Source organism: Apodemus sylvaticus, chromosome 17, assembly GCF_947179515.1.
Source record: "Apodemus sylvaticus chromosome 17, mApoSyl1.1, whole genome shotgun sequence".
NCBI classification, from domain to species: Eukaryota; Metazoa; Chordata; class Mammalia; order Rodentia; family Muridae; genus Apodemus; species Apodemus sylvaticus.
In genome coordinates, this window is record NC_067488.1 from 71,158,416 (window position 1) to 71,175,974 (window position 17,559).

Below are 17,559 nucleotides of genomic sequence, written 5' to 3' on the forward strand. Positions count from 1 at the left end.
GTCCTGTGACCTCCACACATGTATCTTGGCATGAATTTGCTTTCATGCACACACACACACACACACACACACACACACAGAGACATATATAAGTGTAAAACTTAAAACTGGCCTGTAGCCAGTGTAGAGTGGGGCATGGTGGCATGTGTCTTTAATTCCAGCATCAGAAGGAGAGGCAGATGGATCTCTGTGAATTGGAGGCCAGCTTTCTCTAAATATTGAATTCTAAGAAAGCCAGGACTATGTAGAGGGGCCTTGTCTTACACAGAATTTGCGTATGACGTATGCATATCGCCCAGAATATTTAGAATCAATCCTAGAGCACCTATAATACTTAATATAGTGTAAACATTATGTAAATAGTTTAGGGTATAATGGCAAGAACATGAAATCTACAGATGTTTGATACAGACATAACTTTGTTCCCAAGATTTTTTTTTCATGATGTTGGGGATCAAATCCAAGGTCTGGCTCATGCTAAGTTCTTTAACACTGAGGTATCTTCCCAGTCCCAAATGCATTTTGCTGTTGTTTTTTGAGACAGGGTCTTTCTTTGTATCCCAGATGTGTATTTTTTTTTCTTTTTGATTCGTTTTTTTCGAGACAGGGTTTCTCTGTGTAGCCCTGGCTGTCCTGGAACTCACTCTGTAGACCAGACTGGCCTCAAACTCAGAAATCCACCTGCCTCTGCCTCCCAGAGTGCTGGGATTACAGGCGTGCGCCACCACTGCCCGGCCCAGACGTGTTTTTAGACTTGGTCTCTCATTAGGTCTTGGGGCTACATGAATAGGGTTTGCTGGCTAGTCAGTAAACCCCAGGGATCCTTCTGGCCACACCTCCCCAGCCCAGCCCCACAGCGGGTTCACCAGCGTGCATTACTAACTAATTGTGGGCGCTAAGAATGGAATTTAGATCTTCCTCCCTCCCGGCAGGGTAGCCCTTTACCGAGGCATCTCTATAGCTACCCCTCCCAAATGGTTCTTTTGTTTTTGAGATTAGTTGAACCCACAGATTTAGAACCCAACAATACAGAGGGCCAACTATGTAAAAATATATGTATATACAAGGATGTATATATTTTTAGATTTATTTATTTTATGTATGAGTACACCATTGCTCTCTTCAGACACACCAGTGGAAAGCATCAGATCCCACTACAGATGGTTGTGAGCCACCATGTGGTTGCTGGGAATTAACTTAGGACCTCTGGAAGGGCAGTCGGTGTTTTTAATCACTGAGTCATCTCTCCAGCCCCGTGTTTTTTTGTTTGTTTTTTGTTTTTTGTTTGTTTGTTGGATTTGGGTTTTTTGTTTGTTTGTTTGTTTTTTTTTTTGGTTTTTTGAGACAGGGTTTCTCTGTGTAGCCCTGTCTGTCCTGGAACTCACTCTGTGGACCAGGCTGGCCTCGAACTCAGAAATCCGCCTGCCTCTGCCTCCCAAGTGCTGGGATTACAGGCCTGCGCCACCACACCCGACTTGTTTTTGTTTTTTTGAGACAGGGTTTCTCTTTATAGCCCTTGCTGTCCTGGAACTCTCTCTGTAGACCAGGCTGGCCTCGAACTTAGAAATCTGCCTGCCTCTGCCTCCCAGAGTGCTGGGATTACAGGCGTGTGCCACCACCGCCCAGCCATTTTTTTGTTTTTTGAGACATGTTCTCACCATGTTACTCTGGTTGGCCTAAAACATATGTAAAGGCCAGACTGGCCTTGAATTTATAGATCCACCTGCTTCTGCCTTCCTAGTGCTGTAATACGTGTGCCACAATGTCCAGATGGTTTCTAAATCTCAACCGGGCCAACCTCTATTTTCTAGTCTCAAATTTTTGTTATGATGTTAAAATTAGATAAAGGCTATAAAGAGAACGACACATAGCAGGTAGTTAATGTTTAGGAAATGTTTTATTCAGTCCACTCACCAATATTCCCTGTGACATTTCCTCAGTTTCAGGATAGCCTGGTAACACATGCCTATCACTTAGGAATCAACTAGGATGCTGAGGAAGATCACTGAGAATTCAAGGTTACCCTGGTTTGCATAGCAAAAAACATTTCATGACATTTTCAAGTCTCCTAATCGTTTTTTGTTTTTGTTGGTTTGTTTTTGTTGTCGTTTGTTTTTTAACTATTTGTTCTCTAATACCCTAGGCCTTCCACAAAAATAATTGAGCGGAAGCTGTCTGGAGTGGCAGGGGAACTCCAAGTAACAAACAGACTTTTAGAAAACGCTATGGGCCCTTGGGTTACAGGCAGCCGTTTCTTCTGAAGGCCCCGTGGTGCTTACATCTCGACGGGTTGGCCTGAGCCCAACCTTATTCGTTTAAACTAAAATCCTGACGGATTTACATCCTGGAACCCTCACATTTCACTTCGGATCACACCAACTCCTAGTTTTAGAACAGCTTCAACAGGCCAAAAACATCCCGCCTCTTTTCCCAGAATGTCCTATCAGCGCACCCCTAAGGATGACCGACATTCTCCGAGGAACCAATGAGTTCCGATCTTCGAAGAAACCCGCCCAGGCCTTGTGTCGTCACCGGGCACCAAGCCTGGCACTTCCGCGTACCCGGGCGGCGGGTACTTGCGTTGAAACGTGATTGCGAGTGACCCCACCTTAAAGGGGAGGGGACCGAGGGGGGACCCGAGCCCTTTAAGACTAGGCGGACTGGGGCCTGCCCCTTTAAGGGCGGGGCGACCGACGGCAGAATCCGAGCCCCAGATTACCTTGAGTTTCCGTCACGGGCAGCGAGGAGAGGCTCTGAGGCTGGGTCCGGGTGCTTGGCGGGCGGCGGCGGCGGCGGCCTCATCCCCGCTCGTCCTCCCCGGGCCCGGAGACACCCCGCCCCAGTCATGCTGAGCAGAGTATGGAAGCAGCTGACTACGAAGTGCTATCCGTGCGAGAGCAGCTGTTCCACGACAGGGTCCGCGAGTGCATCGTGAGTCCGGGACCTGGGCGGGAAGGGGCCGGGCGGAGGTGGGAGGGGCGCGCTGCGGTGGAGACGGAAAGTCCAGCTGCCTGGGCTCCGGAGCATCTCGATCCCTGCGAGCGCTGGGGCCGCGACGGTGAACTCCCGGGTCGGGTCGGCTGGGTCCCCGAGCCGTAAACAAAGCCGCCGGGTTTCCGTTCCTCGGCCGCTCGCCCCTCCCCCGCCCCTGCTACTCCACCCCGTGGGCGTTCCTGCCGGTGGGTCTTCTGGTGTGGAGCGACTGGTCCTCTGGTGCTGCGGGACAAGTTGTTGTGCGTGTTCCCCTTCAAAGTAGATGAAGGACAACTATGTCTGATGTTGGAATGAAGGGAGACCCGGTCACACTGAGCAGTTAACTAGGAAAGTGCGGTGGTGGCGCGAGGGAAGAGTGGGGGCTGTAGCGGGTCCTCCGACTAAGGAAAAAAGTAATCCTTAGTCGGGTTGTAAGAAGTGGAGATGGAGGACCACCGAGGTTTCCCCGTCTGTTTTCTCTCCCCTTTAGTAGTGGTTGTTTTCATTCCTTCTGTGATTGAATCCTGGGCCTCTGGCATGCAGAAGCCAATACCATGACACACACCCCGCACGACTTCCGGATAATTTGTTTGACACTCTGGAAGACTGGGTTTCCAGCTTTCCAGCCATTCCAGCCCACTCCCGTGTGTGTGTGTGTGTGTGTGTGTGTGTACGCGCGCGCGCGGAGGGGGGGGGGAGTGTCAGGGGTCCGGGGTGCCGCAGCGATCATGAGCACATTTAGTCTGTATTTCTTATTCCTTAGCGTAACCTAGAATTGCAGCGGAATCTTCCCTCCAGCAGCTGACTACTTTAGGGTAGGACCACCTGTGGGGCTTAGGAAGCTATATTTTCCTTGGGCCTGCTTTGAATGATAATCTCTCTGCTGTTTCTCCCAGAGAGGTCTGCACATACCAAATGAAAAGGGAAGGGTTTGGAGGAGTGGAAGGAGATGCCCAGGCGGAGTCCTTCATTTTTCTCAGGCTGAGCTTTAGGGTACCCCTTGGCATGCTTAGATTGAAGAAAGGGTAAAGGGGAACAGGATATACCCAGGTCTGCCCTTATCAATGAGGGCATACGAGTATTTAGCCCTAGGTTAAGAATAGAGTAGCATCCCTTTATGTTCCTTGGGAGAGGTACACATTGGGGGTTGGACATGTCATGAAGGCACATCCAGGCCTTATAAGACACTGACCACCTGGAGGGATGAGCCCCCAGAAACTGCTCAGTATATGTTTCTGCCTCCTAAGCCGTTAGCTTAGGGCATCAGCTCCAGCCAAGGACAGGCGAAAGTTTCTGGTGCCTCCTGCATGTGGCTCTCATCTAGAAACTAGAGAACAACCTAGGTAGGAGGTAGTGGTGCAAGCCTTCAATTCCAGCACTCAGGCAGCACAGGCAAGTAGATTTCTGAGTTCAATACCAGCCTGATTACAGAGTGAGTGTCAGGACATCCGGGGTTGGGGGGGCAGCAAGCGCTGAAACAGCTTAGCCTGTACTGGAAGTGCGTGGGACACCAAGCCTGACCTTTTGAGCTCTACTACTTTCTTGGCTATTACACAAGCTCAAGACCAAAAGGGGCAGAACACCCTGTTGTAAAAATTCGGCTGCAATCTTAGTGGCTCCTTCTATGGGGATTCTCAAAGTCAAGAGCTACCACTTTATTCTAGACGCAGAACTTTTTTTTTTTTGTTAAAGACTTATTTATTTATTATTATATGTAGGTACACTGTTGCTGTCTTCAGACACACCAGAAGAGGGTGTCAGATCCCATGACAGATGGTTGTGAGGTACCATGTGGTTGCTGGGAATTGAACTCAGGACCTCTGGAAGAGCAGTTAGTGCTCTTAACCGCTGAGCCATCTCTCCAGCCCAACGCAGAATTTTCTTCGTCTCTTTGTCACTGTACAGATTTCCTCTATGGTCAGTGTATCTTGGAGATAGGAGACATGTGGGATCGATCTTGTCTGTGCCTCCCGTAAATGCAGTGACTTTTTCCTTTTGTTTTTCTGAGACCTTGGAGTAGTATAGAGATGTAATGCTTGTACTGATTATCTGTCATTTGGAGGTCTAACCACTGAAGGCCATGTGTGGGACACCTGGCCCTGAAGTTGGAAATTACTTGTGGTAGGGTCTTATGAGTGACTACCATTTTTTTTTTTTTAAAGATTTATATGTAAGCACACTGTTTTCAGACAGTCCAGAAGAGGATCTTGTTACGGATGGTTGTGAGCCACCGTGTGGTTGCTGGGATTTGAACTCAGGACCTTCGGAAGAGTAGTTGGTGCTCTTAACTACTGAGCCATGTCTCCAGCCCACGTGACTACTTCTAAAGTGACAGATTACCAGCTCTGAAAATGTTGGGTTTGGCTGCAGCCTTCTCTTAGGCTAAATGGGTCCAAGTTTGGAGTAGAAGTTCTGGTTTGCTCTAGGATGTGATTCTTACATAGTAGTGCCTGGAGCATATTTTCTCATGACAGCAGCTACAGTTGGGTGAGAGGACATGCTAAGCCAACGCAGACATCTTTTCCTCAAGCCTGTTCCTTTCCTAGAATGTTCTCAAAGTCAGTCTCTCTCATTCTACGGCCTGAGTTAGGATGTGGGGTGTGTGTGTGTGTGTGTGTGCGTGCATGTGTGTTATTTCTCTGTTAGCCTCTCATGGTGTGCTTGACGCTTGTGGCTCCAGCACAGTGCCAGGGCTGCGCTGGCATTGGTTTCTCAGGGACAACCTCCATTTGGTCCTTAAAGCCCTCCCCTCCTCCCCCTGTAGCTTAACTAGAGGGAAGTCACCATGAAACACTAGAACCCCACGATGCATGGAGCTTTCTGTGGAGACCCCTGAGCTGTGGAATGTGCTGGCAGCTATAGAAGCTCTCATTCCAGGTTGCTTTTTGCCACAGATCTCAATACTTCTGTTTGCAACACTCTACATCCTCTGCCACATCTTCCTGACCCGCTTCAAGAAGCCTGCTGAATTTACCACAGGTACTCCCAACTTCCCTGCTTCCAGCCAGAGGTTGCCATGGGGCTGGCCTCAGGAGTGTGTGCCGGTGCATGCTGGGAAAGGGCAGGTGACTGCTGGGCTGTGCTGCAGCCTCTGCCTCTTGAGCCCCTGTTCTTCACACAGAGCTGAGGGGGTGGTAAGCAGGACATCTAGATGGAATGTCTCAAGCTTCCGGCTTGGCTTCTTGTTACTTAATTACTTTATTTGTATATGCTTTTGAGTTAGAGAACAAACTCATGTTTTATTGTGGATTTTTCAAAATCAGGTAGATCATTCTTGGTTTTATTTTATAGGCAATATCTCACATATTCTTGCCTGGCCTTGAACTCTTTATAAGGATGACCTTGAACGCCTGTCTCTGCCTCCCAAATCCAGGGCTCCATGGTGCGGGCTGCCACATTCCTGTCTGAGTAGTTTCTCCCTTTGTTTTTTCCTCTGTGTAGTTCCCAGCTGGAACTCACTGTGTAGACCTGGCTGCCCTTGAGCTCACAGAGATTGGCCTGCTTCTGCCTCTGCCTCTGCCTCTGCCTCTGCCTCTGCCTCTGCCTCTGCCTCTGCCTCTGCCTCTGCCTCCCATATTCTGTGATTAAAGGCATGCACTACCACCACCTGGCTTCCATTTCGCTTTTCTAATCCTGTTTCTTCCTACAAAATGGGCATCCCTGAAGTCCACTTGGCACTTCATCACTGGGAGGACCACATGAGAGCCTTCCGTAAACCTTAATTAAGTAGGCGACTGTGGTGGGGGGGAAGCTTGGGTGTATTTTTATGTTGGCTCGTTTCCTAGTGCTCTCCCACTGGGACCTAATGCAACCCAAGGTTTGGTGATGGTAGTCTTCCTCTGTGAAGAACCTAAGTATGCTCAGAGTGTGGCTTTTCGTCCTGTACATCTCTGATGGGGATAAAAAAAACACTTTGTTTCAGAGCCTAGACCCAACCCGCTCGACCGCCCAGCCAAGCTGTCTCCATCAGTCCTCTTCCCCTGGGGACTTTCTCTAGGAATCCCCCCTTCTCCCTCTAGCATGTCTCTTCCCTGATGTGAACAGCCTCACAGACTTCAGAGTGTTTATTGTATCTGAGCCCGTATAAAGAGCAACCTGTTATGATAGTGACAGTGGGGAGGAGGGAGAGGAACAGGGAATTTGGGGTCTATATTGTGTGTAATGGTCAGAGACCCCTGATCATTACACTGTCACCTTGTGTCAGGCTGTGAGGTTTGTAGTGTGAGATCTACAGAGCCTCTTGATGAGTACTGTCTTCAGTGGGGGCAGGGGTGCGCTAACACACTTGGTCCCAGAGCTGCACGCTGATGCCTTGCTGCCTCTCCTTCCTGTCTGTCTCTTGCAGTGGATGATGAAGACGCCACAGTTAACAAGATTGCGTGAGTGTCACTATCCTCAGGCCCGACTCCAGTGACTTAGGAGCTGAGATCTAGAGTCCCCTGGAGGTGGGAGAGAAGGAGCTGTTATCCATCCAATAGAGAGAGTTTCTACTTCCACCCTGTTTCTGCCATCTTACGGCTTTACCTCATCCCAGGGATGCTGGAAAAGCTGCTGTTCCCGTCTCCCTGGTTAGGCCAGGAGCTGCACCGTCAGGATGTTGGCTAGGGCCTGAGTCACCAGGAAATGGCTTCAGCTTGGCTTCAGCTCCCAACTGTCAACGTGGGTGGGGAATGGAAGGGGGAGACAGGCTGGTGGAAACAGGACAGGGTTGGTGAAGATTAAAATCCCCTGAGGGATCAGAGAAACGGTGTCTCAACCCCCTGCCTCCCCTTCAAAAAAAAAAAAAAAAAAAACCCTGAGTGCAAAGACTGTTTGGTTCTTAGAAGAGAGGCCTCATTCTAAGCACTGCCTAGTCAGTAGCGGCACTTACAGAGGAGTATGGAGATGTCCCCTCTACCCTGACAGACGGAAAGGCACTGGTCTTCTGTGAATTTGTTTCCAGCTGGTGCAGCCCTTGGCACAGGCATTGCCTGTGAGGTTGGGTTTTAGCTGGCCTTTATCCTCTGCGCTAATGCCTTCTTAAAGGGCAAACCATCTGGGGTGACTGAGCTCTCATCCAAAGAGGCAAGCTCAGAGCCTGGATCCCTAAGCCGAGAGGAGGAGCCGTGCCCCTTGCCTTGTTAGCATCACTACTGAGCCCTGTAGGATGTGGTGGGGGGGATAGTCCTGGGATAGCCCAGACAAGTGACGCCGCAGGTAATCAGGTGCCAAGGCTACCCTGTAGGCGAGGACTAGCCTGGGATGGTTCTAAAAGCCCCAGGTGCCCTTGGGAAAGGAATGACTTCTAGGGCAGAGGGGACGGGAGTGCTGGGGTGACATGCCATCTTCCCCGTAGGCTGGAGCTATGCACCTTTACCCTGGCGGTTGCCCTGGGCGCCGTCCTCCTCCTGCCGTTCTCCATCATCAGCAACGAGGTGCTGCTCTCATTGCCACGCAACTACTACATCCAGTGGCTCAACGGCTCCCTCATCCATGGTACAAGGCTGGGTCGGGGCCGGGTAGGGCATAGGGCAGGTAATCAGGAGACCCAGCAGCCTCCGGCTCAGCAGGCCTGCCTGACACCTGTGATGGCCTCTCCGTGACCAGCTCTGCTTTTCCTTTTGGCTCTAGGTCTCTGGAACCTCGTTTTCCTCTTCTCCAATCTGTCCCTTGTCTTCCTTATGCCCTTTGCATATTTCTTCACAGAGTCTGAAGGCTTTGCTGGCTCCAGGAAGGTAAGCAGGGGATTGATGGTCCACCCAAGCCAGAAGCAGAACTCTTTTCTAGGGAGCTGGCGTCAGCAGATAGTTTGTAGCCTTCAGTCAGAGTTAAGGACTGGAACAAGGAGTCCGGAGGCTGTAGTGACATGAGAAGCCAGTGTCGAGGCCCCATCCCTTGTAGAACCATTGAGAGTTAAAAGTAGAGCCATTGAGAGACGGCAGAGATCTCTTAGCGGAGAGTTACTATCTTAGTGTCAGAGGTGAGAGGAAGCACAGGAATTCCAGGCTTGTTCTGCCTTCCAAGTCCTGCTGGTCCTTGCATTGAGCAGGCTGACTGAGACGAGAGAGCAGAGACGCAAAGACGTCACAGATGAGGACACTGAGGTGTCTGGGGGTGGGGCTTACACGTGAATAGAGAGAAGCACTCCGGCTGTCTTCTGAGTGAATCCTTGGTCCCCAAGCCCAGGCACAGCTCTGGTGTCTCCTTCCTTCCTGATGTTGACCCCTCCCCTGCTTTACTTCTTTCTTGTATTGTAGGGTGTCCTGGGCCGGGTCTACGAGACAGTGGTGATGCTGATACTCCTCACTCTGCTTGTGCTGGGCATGGTGTGGGTGGCATCAGCCATTGTAGACAATGACAAGGCCAGCAGGGAGTCACTCTATGGTGAGAATTAAAGCATCTGTCACTGCTTTAAAGGACAGCGACTCAGCTCAAAGGTTCAGAGGTTTCCCTGCTCCTGCAGCGCTGGCTTCTGGGCTGCGACGAAGCAGAGCCTTAGGTGCCACTGAGCTCAGGAACCTGCATGGCCACAGCTCTGTGCTCCCTAACGTGCCACTCTGCACACGGCCGTGGCCACCAAACCTTCAACATTCCAGTTGGGGTTTTTTGTTTGATGTTTTATGAGACAGAGTTTCTCTGTGTAGCCCTGGAAGTCCTTCTGTAGACCAGGCTGGCCTTCAACTCAAGAGATCTGACTGCTTCTGCCTCCTGAGTATTGAGATTAAAGGCATGCACTAAGTCTGCCTGGCCAAACATTCAAGTTTTGAAAGACCATTTTATATCTAAACCAAAATAGAGCTCCAGCTTTTTCCTCTTTTTAAAAGATTTGCTTTTGTGTGTATGTGTGTTTTCTGTGTATGGGTGTTTTCCCTGTCTGTGAACCACATCTGTGCAGTGCCTACAGAAACCAGAAGAGGTCATTGGATCCTCTGGAACTGTAGTTACAGGTGGTTGTGAACTGGCTTGTGGGTGCCAGGAACTGAACCTGGGTCCTCTGGAAGAGCAGCCAGCTCTTAAGTGGTCTTAGCCACTGAGCCTCCCCTCCCCCACCATACCTCCTAAGACTGATGACTCTTTAGAGCTTGTAATTTGAGCTCAGGAGACCAAGTCCGGGTAACTGCCATGGGTTTGTGGATTTGTATAGTGAGTTTGAGGCTGTCCAGGGCTACAGAGAAAGACGTTGTCTTAAAAACAAAAGAAAAGGGGGCTGGAGGGATGGCTCAGCAATTGAGAGCACTGGCTGCTTCTTTAGGGGACCTGGTTCAATTTCCAGCATCCACAAGGCACTTCACAATTGTATATAAGGCTAGTTCCAGGGAATCCATCACACCAGGCATGCGTGTGGTTCACATAGCTGTAAAGGAAAAGAAAAAAATACTGGCCCTTCAGATAGCTGTGTGCATTTCTTTAATCAGCTGTAGTTCTCTTAAAGTGGAAAGGCTAAAGTGATAGAGCATATACACATCCAACATACAGAGATATCCCCTTGGGTCCTACCTTTTGGTAGGTAATCAGCCAGTCATGGTAGCACACATTTTTTTTTTTTAAATTGGATATTTTGGTAGCACACAATTTTTTTGGGGGGGGCGGGGATTTGGTTTTTTCGAGACAGGGTTTCTCTGTGTAGCCCTGGCTGTCCTGGAACTCACTCTGTAGACCAGGCTGGCCTCAAACTCAGAAATCCACCTGCCTCTGCCTCCCAGAGTGCTAGGATTATAGGCGTGCGCCACCACCGCCCAGCGGTAGCACACAATTTTAATCCCAGCATTCAGGAGCCAAAGGAAGGGGCCTGGGGAGATGGCTCAGCAGTTAAGAGCACTGAGTACTCTCCTGAAGGTCCTGAGTTCAAATCCCAGCAACCACATGATGGCTCACAGCCACCCATAAAGAGATCTAACACCCTCTTCTGGTGTGTCTGAAGACAGCAAAAGTTACTTAGATATAATAATAAATCTTAAAAAAAAAAAAAAAAAGGAGGCAAAGGCAGATGGATCTCTGAATTCCAGCTCAACCAGGGGGCTACTAGGAAGACCTGTTTAAAATATATAAATAATAGATGATAAACAGTTGTAAAGCCCGGGCTGTCTGTGAAATCTTTCCACCTCAACATCCTGGTTCTCCTAGGATCACAGGTATATGCCAGCATACCAGGCCTCCCATCTTAAAATTGAGAAGTTTCATTGTCATACCTGCCTTGTCTAATGAGGGAGGGGATCTGGCTACACTCACCCCTGGTCACCTGCAACAGATGGTGGCCATCCTCTTATGTAAACGAGGCTCCCTAGTGTCCCCACGGCTCCATCTCTAACCCTGGGCCAGCTGTCCCACCTGTGCTACTTGATTGTAGGTGTCTGAGATGTGTTCTTGTCTAGAACCCTGAGCCCTGTCACCTCCTAGAGATCAGACATGAGCCGGACAAGCTGACATGCCTTTTGTTGTCCTAGACTTCTGGGAGTACTACCTCCCCTATCTCTACTCCTGTATCTCCTTCCTCGGAGTTCTGCTGCTCCTGGGTGAGTGTCAGAATCTGGGGGAGGAAGAGGGCATCAGTCAGGGTGGAAAGAGGAGGGCTGGGGAGGGAGTGAAAGGTCTGGCCTGTGACTGACCCGCTCTTGTACCTACAGTGTGCACTCCACTAGGCCTCGCCCGCATGTTCTCTGTCACTGGGAAGCTGCTGGTCAAGCCTCGGGTATGTAGTGCTCCTTGCCTCTTGCACAGGGTCCGTTTCCTGCATCTGAGGCTGAACCATGAAATGGACGTGCAGTTGGTCCATTTCATGGTTCAGCCTCAGCACAGCCTGCAGGAGGCCACACCCTTGCTTGGCTTGTGGCCCCGCCCCCGCCTCTTCCCCCATCTGGGAAGGGGATACAAGGATGGGATGGTACATGCGGATTAGAGGAAACCTGAGATGTAGGAGAGCTGTCAGGATGGGGAGCCTCTGACAGCCCCTCCCTACCCACTGCCCTCAGCTCCTGGAAGACCTGGAAGAACAACTGAACTGTTCAGCCTTTGAGGAAGCAGCTCTGACTCGAAGAATTTGTAGTGAGTCTAAATCCCCCTGTGCGTGGGTGGTGGCCCAGCCTTGGCAAGGACTGAGTCCTGGAGGGAAGTATGTCCTCTGCCCTCAGATCCCACCTCCTGCTGGCTGCCGCTGGACATGGAACTGCTGCATAGACAGGTCCTGGCTCTGCAGGCACAGAGGGTCCTCTTGGGTATGTTGCCTGGGAGTTTACCCAAGGAGAGTAGTTCTTTGTTCCAAGTACTTACTAACAGCCTCCCCCACCCTGCACAGAAAAGCGGCGGAAAGCGTCAGCCTGGCAGCGGAACCTGGGCTACCCTCTGGCCATGCTGTGCTTGCTGGTGCTGACGGTGGGTTCACAAGCCTTGGTGGGGACGGGAAGAAGTGGGTCCTTGGTACTTTAGCTTCCTCCAGGAGGACAACAATGTAAGTTGGCATGGTTGTCATTAGCAGTAGAGGTTGCCACTTTATGTGCTGCCCTGTGCTAAGTAAGAGCATCAGTTCTCACCTTGTGGACAGAGAAATACAACTGACTTGCCCCAAATCAGAGAGTCACTGGGAAGGTATACAGATTTGCCTTGGAGTGAGAATAAATTAGGACTTCAAGAATAATCTTAGAGGAAAAGGAACCTTTTCCTCAGTCATCTCATGGTTGGGGGTTGTGGGGGACGGCGTGCTGGAGATTGACCCAGGCTTTGCGCCTTAGTCAAGTGCTCTGCAGACGTGCCCCTCCCCCGTCCCTGTAGGTATGCTCTTTCTAGTGAGGCTTCTGCAGCCACCCTTTTGGAAGCAGTTCCTTGAGTAACATCCTCAAAGGGCTGTAATGCTAGCAGTGGCCTGGAGGAAATCCGCAAACTGAAAGTGCTAAGTTAAAGAGAGGGTTTCTAACCCTGCGCTCTGGCCGGGCTCAACTGTGGGCGGAGCGGGGTGATGGGAGCTGGTGGCCTTGCTGCACACAGGGCCTGTCTGTCCTCATCGTGGCTGTCCACATCCTGGAGCTGCTCATCGATGAGGCTGCCATGCCGCGGGGCATGCAGGTACGCGGGGCTGAAGGGCGGGGAAGCTGGGTTAAGTGTCTCCAGCCGTTATCCTGCCTGAAACAGGTGGATTGCTTGGGTTCCAGGCCACAATGGGCTCTGGGGTCAAAGTCCCAGCAGCTTGTACTGCAGCAGAAAGGGGGAGGTTGGAGAGAGAGACAGCAACAGAGGGGGTGGCGTGTCAGAGTCGAGGAGAGGACAGAGGACAGGCTGGGAGGTCCTGGTGGTCAGGGTGGTGATGCCCCTCACTGATGCCACACCACCCACAGGATGCCGCCCTGGGCCAGGTCTCCTTCTCCAAACTGGGATCCTTCGGCGCTATCATCCAGGTTGTGCTGATCTTGTATCCTTCTAGAAACTCCCCAGGCCTCTGCCCGCCAAACCTGCCTCCAGGACTCTGAGTACACTGTAGCTGTCTTCAGACACACTAGAAGAGGGCCTGGGATCTCATTACAGATGGTTGTGAGCCACCATGTGGTTGTTGAAATTTGAACTCAGGACCTCTAGAAGAGCAGTCAGTGCTCTTAACTGCTGAGCCATCTCTCCAGCTCCATGAATCCTCCAGGACTCTTATACACCCCCTGGGAGCACTGGGGAGGAGCACCAGGGAGGCCGCCTGTCTTCATCTACCTTGGGTTAAGAAAGAAGGGCATACTTGGTCTTGAGGAGTAACTGTCCGTGACTCCAGCTCTAGGCCCCGACTCTCTTCTGGCCTCTGCAGGCATCTGAATTCACATGCATATACTGCCCTCTCCCCACACTAGATGTATATCTTTTTAAATAATTTATTTTTGTGTGCATTGGTGTCTTGTGTGTATGTGTGTTGTTGGTGTCTTGTGTGTATGTGTGTTGGAACCCCTGAAACTGGAGTTACAGTTTTAAGCTGGGACTTGAACTCAGGACCTCTGGGAGAGCAGCCAGTGCTCTAACTGCTGAGCCATCTCTCCAGCCCTAGGAAGTGCTGTTTTAAAAAGATGGTTCAGTGGGTAAAAGTGCCTGCTCTGCTAGAAGCCTGACCACCTGAGTTCTGTACCTGGGAACTCACAGTGGCGTGAGAGGACTGACCCCTGAAGTTGTATATGCACAGGTGTATATGCAGTGGCACGCATGCACACAGGCACACAGCATGATAGGAGGTGATGTGGAGAGTGATAGATTATCAGACACCCAGCCTTGACCTCTGTTTCCTGCACACACATGTGTGTACACCACACAGAAAACCTTGATTTTGAAAGCTGGCAGGTTCTTCCCTAACGCAGTGGCAGTTACCTGATGGTGTCCTCGGTGGTGGGTTTCTACAGCTCTCCACTCTTCGGAAACCTGAGGCCTCGGTGGCGTGATACATCCATGACACAGGTAGCTAGCGGGATGGGGGGGTTGGGGCTGGGGGGAGATCCTGGGCTCTGGCACCTTTTTTTCCTTTGTTGGGTGCCCCCCACCCCCTTCCCCGAGACAGGGTTTCTGTGTCGCCGCCCTGGTAGTCCTGGAACCCAGTGTCCTCTTGCCTTCCCCTCTCAAGTGCTCGGATTAAAGGTGGGGCGCTGGCAGCTCCTGCCACCTTTGCCCCTTCTCTGCTCTCTCTTGTAGATAATTGGGAACTGTGTGTGCCTCCTGGTCCTCAGCTCAGCACTTCCTGTCTTCTCCAGAACCCTTGGTGAGCAGTGAAGGGGTAGACAGTCGGCTTAGTCGGGCGCTTCAGGCCTCAGCTACATAGGGAAACCCTGTCTGTCACAGAAGAAAGCTGCTTTCCCAGGTCTTCCTAATCATCTTGTCAGAGCCTCCATAGTGCTGGGAACTAATACCTTTCTTTCATTGTCATAGTACATTGTTCTCTGTTTACATGAAAGAAATAGGTCCAGAGCGGGTAAGGAACTTGTCCTGTCAGTCGGCCGTCTAGAAGTGGAACTGGGCTAGGAAGCAGTGTGGTGACTGTGCACTAGTGGAGCAGTGTGGTGACTGTGCACTGTGCACTAGTGGAGCGGTGTGGTGACTGCACTGCACTGTGCACTAGTGGAGCAGTGTGGTGACTGTGCACTAGTGGAGCAGTGTGGTGACTGCACTGCACTGTGCACTAATGGAGCAGTGTGGTGACTGCACTGTACACTAGTGGAGCAGTGTGGTGACTGCACTGCACTGTGCACTAGTGGAGCAGTGTGGTGACTGTGCACTAGTGGAGCAGTGTGGTGACTGCACTGCACTGTGCACTAGTAGAGCAGTGTGGTGACTGTGCACTGTGCACTAGTGGAGCAGTGTGGTGACTGCACTGCACTGTGCACTAGTGGAGCGGTGTGGTGACTGTGCACTGCACTGTGCACTAGTGGAGCAGGGTGATGACTGTGTACTCTGCTGTGCACTAGTGGAAACTTAATGGCCAACTTGTAGCTTCCTAGTCAGGAGCCACTTATAATCCTGGGAACCTAGAGATAGCTGAGGCTAGAGGCGAAGGGAAAGATACAAACAAGTCTCTGCATTCAGTAGTCCTGATCTGGCCTTGGGATGGGCTTGGCAGGCATGCATGTTCTGTAACGGCTGTGATGTTCAGTCGTGGCCACTAGGAGGCAGCAGAAAGTTGGTCTCCTTTGAGGAGAGGGCTTGGGGGAATTCCCCCTTGTGATTGCGGATTTTGTACATCAGGGCTGACACGCTTTGACCTGCTGGGTGACTTCGGACGCTTCAACTGGCTAGGCAATTTCTACATCGTGTTCCTCTACAATGCAGCCTTTGCTGGCCTCACCACACTCTGTCTGGTGAAGACCTTCACTGCAGCTGTGAGGGCAGAGCTGATCCGAGCCTTTGGTAAGGGAGTGTGGCGCGTGGGCTGGCGGGAAGTTGATTGTGAAGCAGGGGTGGCCCCAGCAGGCAAGAGGGTGTGCTACCTGTTTATATGTCACCCATCTCTGTCACCCATTGTTCTGTCCTGTTCTCCCCTGTCTGAGGAGCTGACCCTTCTCACTGCCTACCTTCTCTTCTCCAGGGCTGGACAGACTGCCACTGCCTGTCTCTGGTTTTCCCCGGGCTTCCAGGAAGAAACAGCATCAGTGACCTGCAGCTGGGGCCTGAGAAGGAGAAAACTGGGCACTGCCAGGCCTGGAGGCGAGCCCCAGGTGGCTGGACCTCAGGACCTGGGATCTGAGAGAGTGGGTGACAGAGGGAACGGACCATCTGCACTGTTGTTTAACCTGAGCCAGAGTGGGACCCAGCTGGCTTCCTCCGTCCCAGACGTAGCTGTGCCTGAGCATCCGCTGGAGCTGGGGACCGGCTCTCATTCCTGGTCCCAAACACGTTTACACATCTATCTGCCTCAATCCTGTTCCAGGCCATGCCTGAAGCCATGTTTACATGATTTGATGTGCAATAGGGTGGGTGGGAGTTGGGGGGACTGGGCCAGGGGTGGTTCTGGAGACAGGCTGTCTTCCTTGCCTCTGGCCCCGAAGAGCCGAAGCACTGTGCTATCTATCCTGTGGAGGGCTTTGGACCACTGGAGAGACCAAGGGTGCTGGGAGGAGGAGGCTGCACCCATCAGCAATAAAGTTGACCCAGGGTTTTCTTGGTTCTTTTGTAAAGAGCCTGTCTCTGTGTCTGTTTGAGTACCTTGTTCCAACTACTCCTGAGTCATTCCCATCTATTCCTTCTCCTCTGTGGACATTCCGGAGCCCTGTGGGGCTGTCAATCTGTGTCAGGCCAGACGGTTCTGCAGAGGGCTGTAGTTCTTCCCACAGCCTGACTTAAAGTGGACTACCTCTGCTGGGAGTAGTGACCCATACGGTTAACTGAGGTATTCCGGAAGCAGAGGGAGGCAGGAGGTGTGTGGTGTTTTTCAGGCCAGCCAAGGTTACATGGAGTGCTTGTGGTCAGTGTCCCTCCTCCCCTAAGAGCGGTCTAGTCTTCTGGCCTCTCCCCTCTACTTGGGGCTTTGTTTCTCTACCTTGGGAACTGGGGCAGAAGGGCTGTGCACATGTATAAGATGCCATCCCTGCCCACCTGCAGCCCTGACCTGACAGGCACCAGGGCTGCACAGGAGCCTGGCTGGCAGTGTTACATTCTTACCTCAGAGAAGAACCTGGGTCCAGCTGTGGAAAGACTCAGTTCCTTGATGCCCTCCTGTGTTGAGGACAGAACAAACTTGTAGAACTCTACAGACTGTACACTGCACAACTTCGCAGGGCATCATTTCCCTAGAGTTGTTTATAATTACTGTGGTTTGGTTTGGTTTGATTGACCTGGGGTCTCACTATGCAGCCCCCTGCTGTTCTGAAACTCATTCTGTGGATCCGGCTGGCCTTGAACTCCCAAAGAGCCACATGCCTCTGCATGATTAGTGCTAGGATTGAAAGCCATATCTGAGCCTAGGAGTCTTAAGAATTTACTGAGGTCAGGAAAATATGGCATCTATGCATGGAGTTCATAGGATAACTTTTCTTCCATTGTGTGGATCCTGAGGAATCAAACTCGATGCTTCTATCTGCACTGGCCCTGACAGTCCTGGGTCTGGTGGTGTCAAACCCAGGAAGGACCTATGCTTGTTAGGCAGCCTCAGTACCACAGAGCTGC

The 17,559-nt window shown here is 51.3% G+C and overlaps 1 protein-coding gene across 4 annotated transcripts; it reads left to right on the forward strand.

Annotated features, from left to right (window-relative positions):
* Nucleotides 1-2,541: 2,541 nt before the first annotated feature.
* Nucleotides 2,542-16,573, forward strand: Lmbr1l (limb development membrane protein 1 like). 4 transcript variants are annotated; one of them, XM_052160709.1, is made up of 17 exons: nucleotides 2,545-2,931; nucleotides 5,868-5,952; nucleotides 7,319-7,352; nucleotides 8,309-8,448; nucleotides 8,659-8,687; nucleotides 9,210-9,336; nucleotides 11,397-11,465; nucleotides 11,577-11,641; nucleotides 11,922-11,994; nucleotides 12,081-12,164; nucleotides 12,245-12,321; nucleotides 12,931-13,008; nucleotides 13,278-13,351; nucleotides 14,274-14,364; nucleotides 14,596-14,662; nucleotides 15,643-15,804; nucleotides 15,983-16,573. In XM_052160709.1, the coding sequence occupies exons 1-17, from the start codon at nucleotides 2,860-2,862 to the stop codon at nucleotides 16,048-16,050; spliced, it is 1,395 nt and encodes a 464-aa protein (XP_052016669.1). In that variant the 5' UTR covers nucleotides 2,545-2,859; the 3' UTR covers nucleotides 16,051-16,573. The 4 variants fall into 4 exon arrangements, with proteins under 4 accessions (XP_052016670.1, XP_052016669.1, XP_052016668.1 ...); XM_052160708.1 differs by having other exon boundaries at nucleotides 2,546-2,931; nucleotides 8,584-8,687; XM_052160710.1 differs by lacking the exons at nucleotides 15,643-15,804; nucleotides 15,983-16,573 and having other exon boundaries at nucleotides 2,542-2,931; nucleotides 8,584-8,687; nucleotides 14,557-14,654.
* Nucleotides 16,574-17,559: the final 986 nt, after the last annotated feature.

Bases quoted from the DNA above. Each gene is read 5' to 3' on its own strand.
- Lmbr1l (XM_052160708.1), top strand. From the start codon at position 2,860: ATGGAAGCAGCTGACTACGAAGTGCTATCCGTGCGAGAGCAGCTGTTC. The intron at 8,688-9,209 runs GTAAGCAGGGGA...CTTGTATTGTAG, and splicing joins GCTTTGCTGGCTCCAGGAAG to GGTGTCCTGGGCCGGGTCTA. The intron at 11,642-11,921 runs GTATGTAGTGCT...CACTGCCCTCAG, and splicing joins AGCTGCTGGTCAAGCCTCGG to CTCCTGGAAGACCTGGAAGA.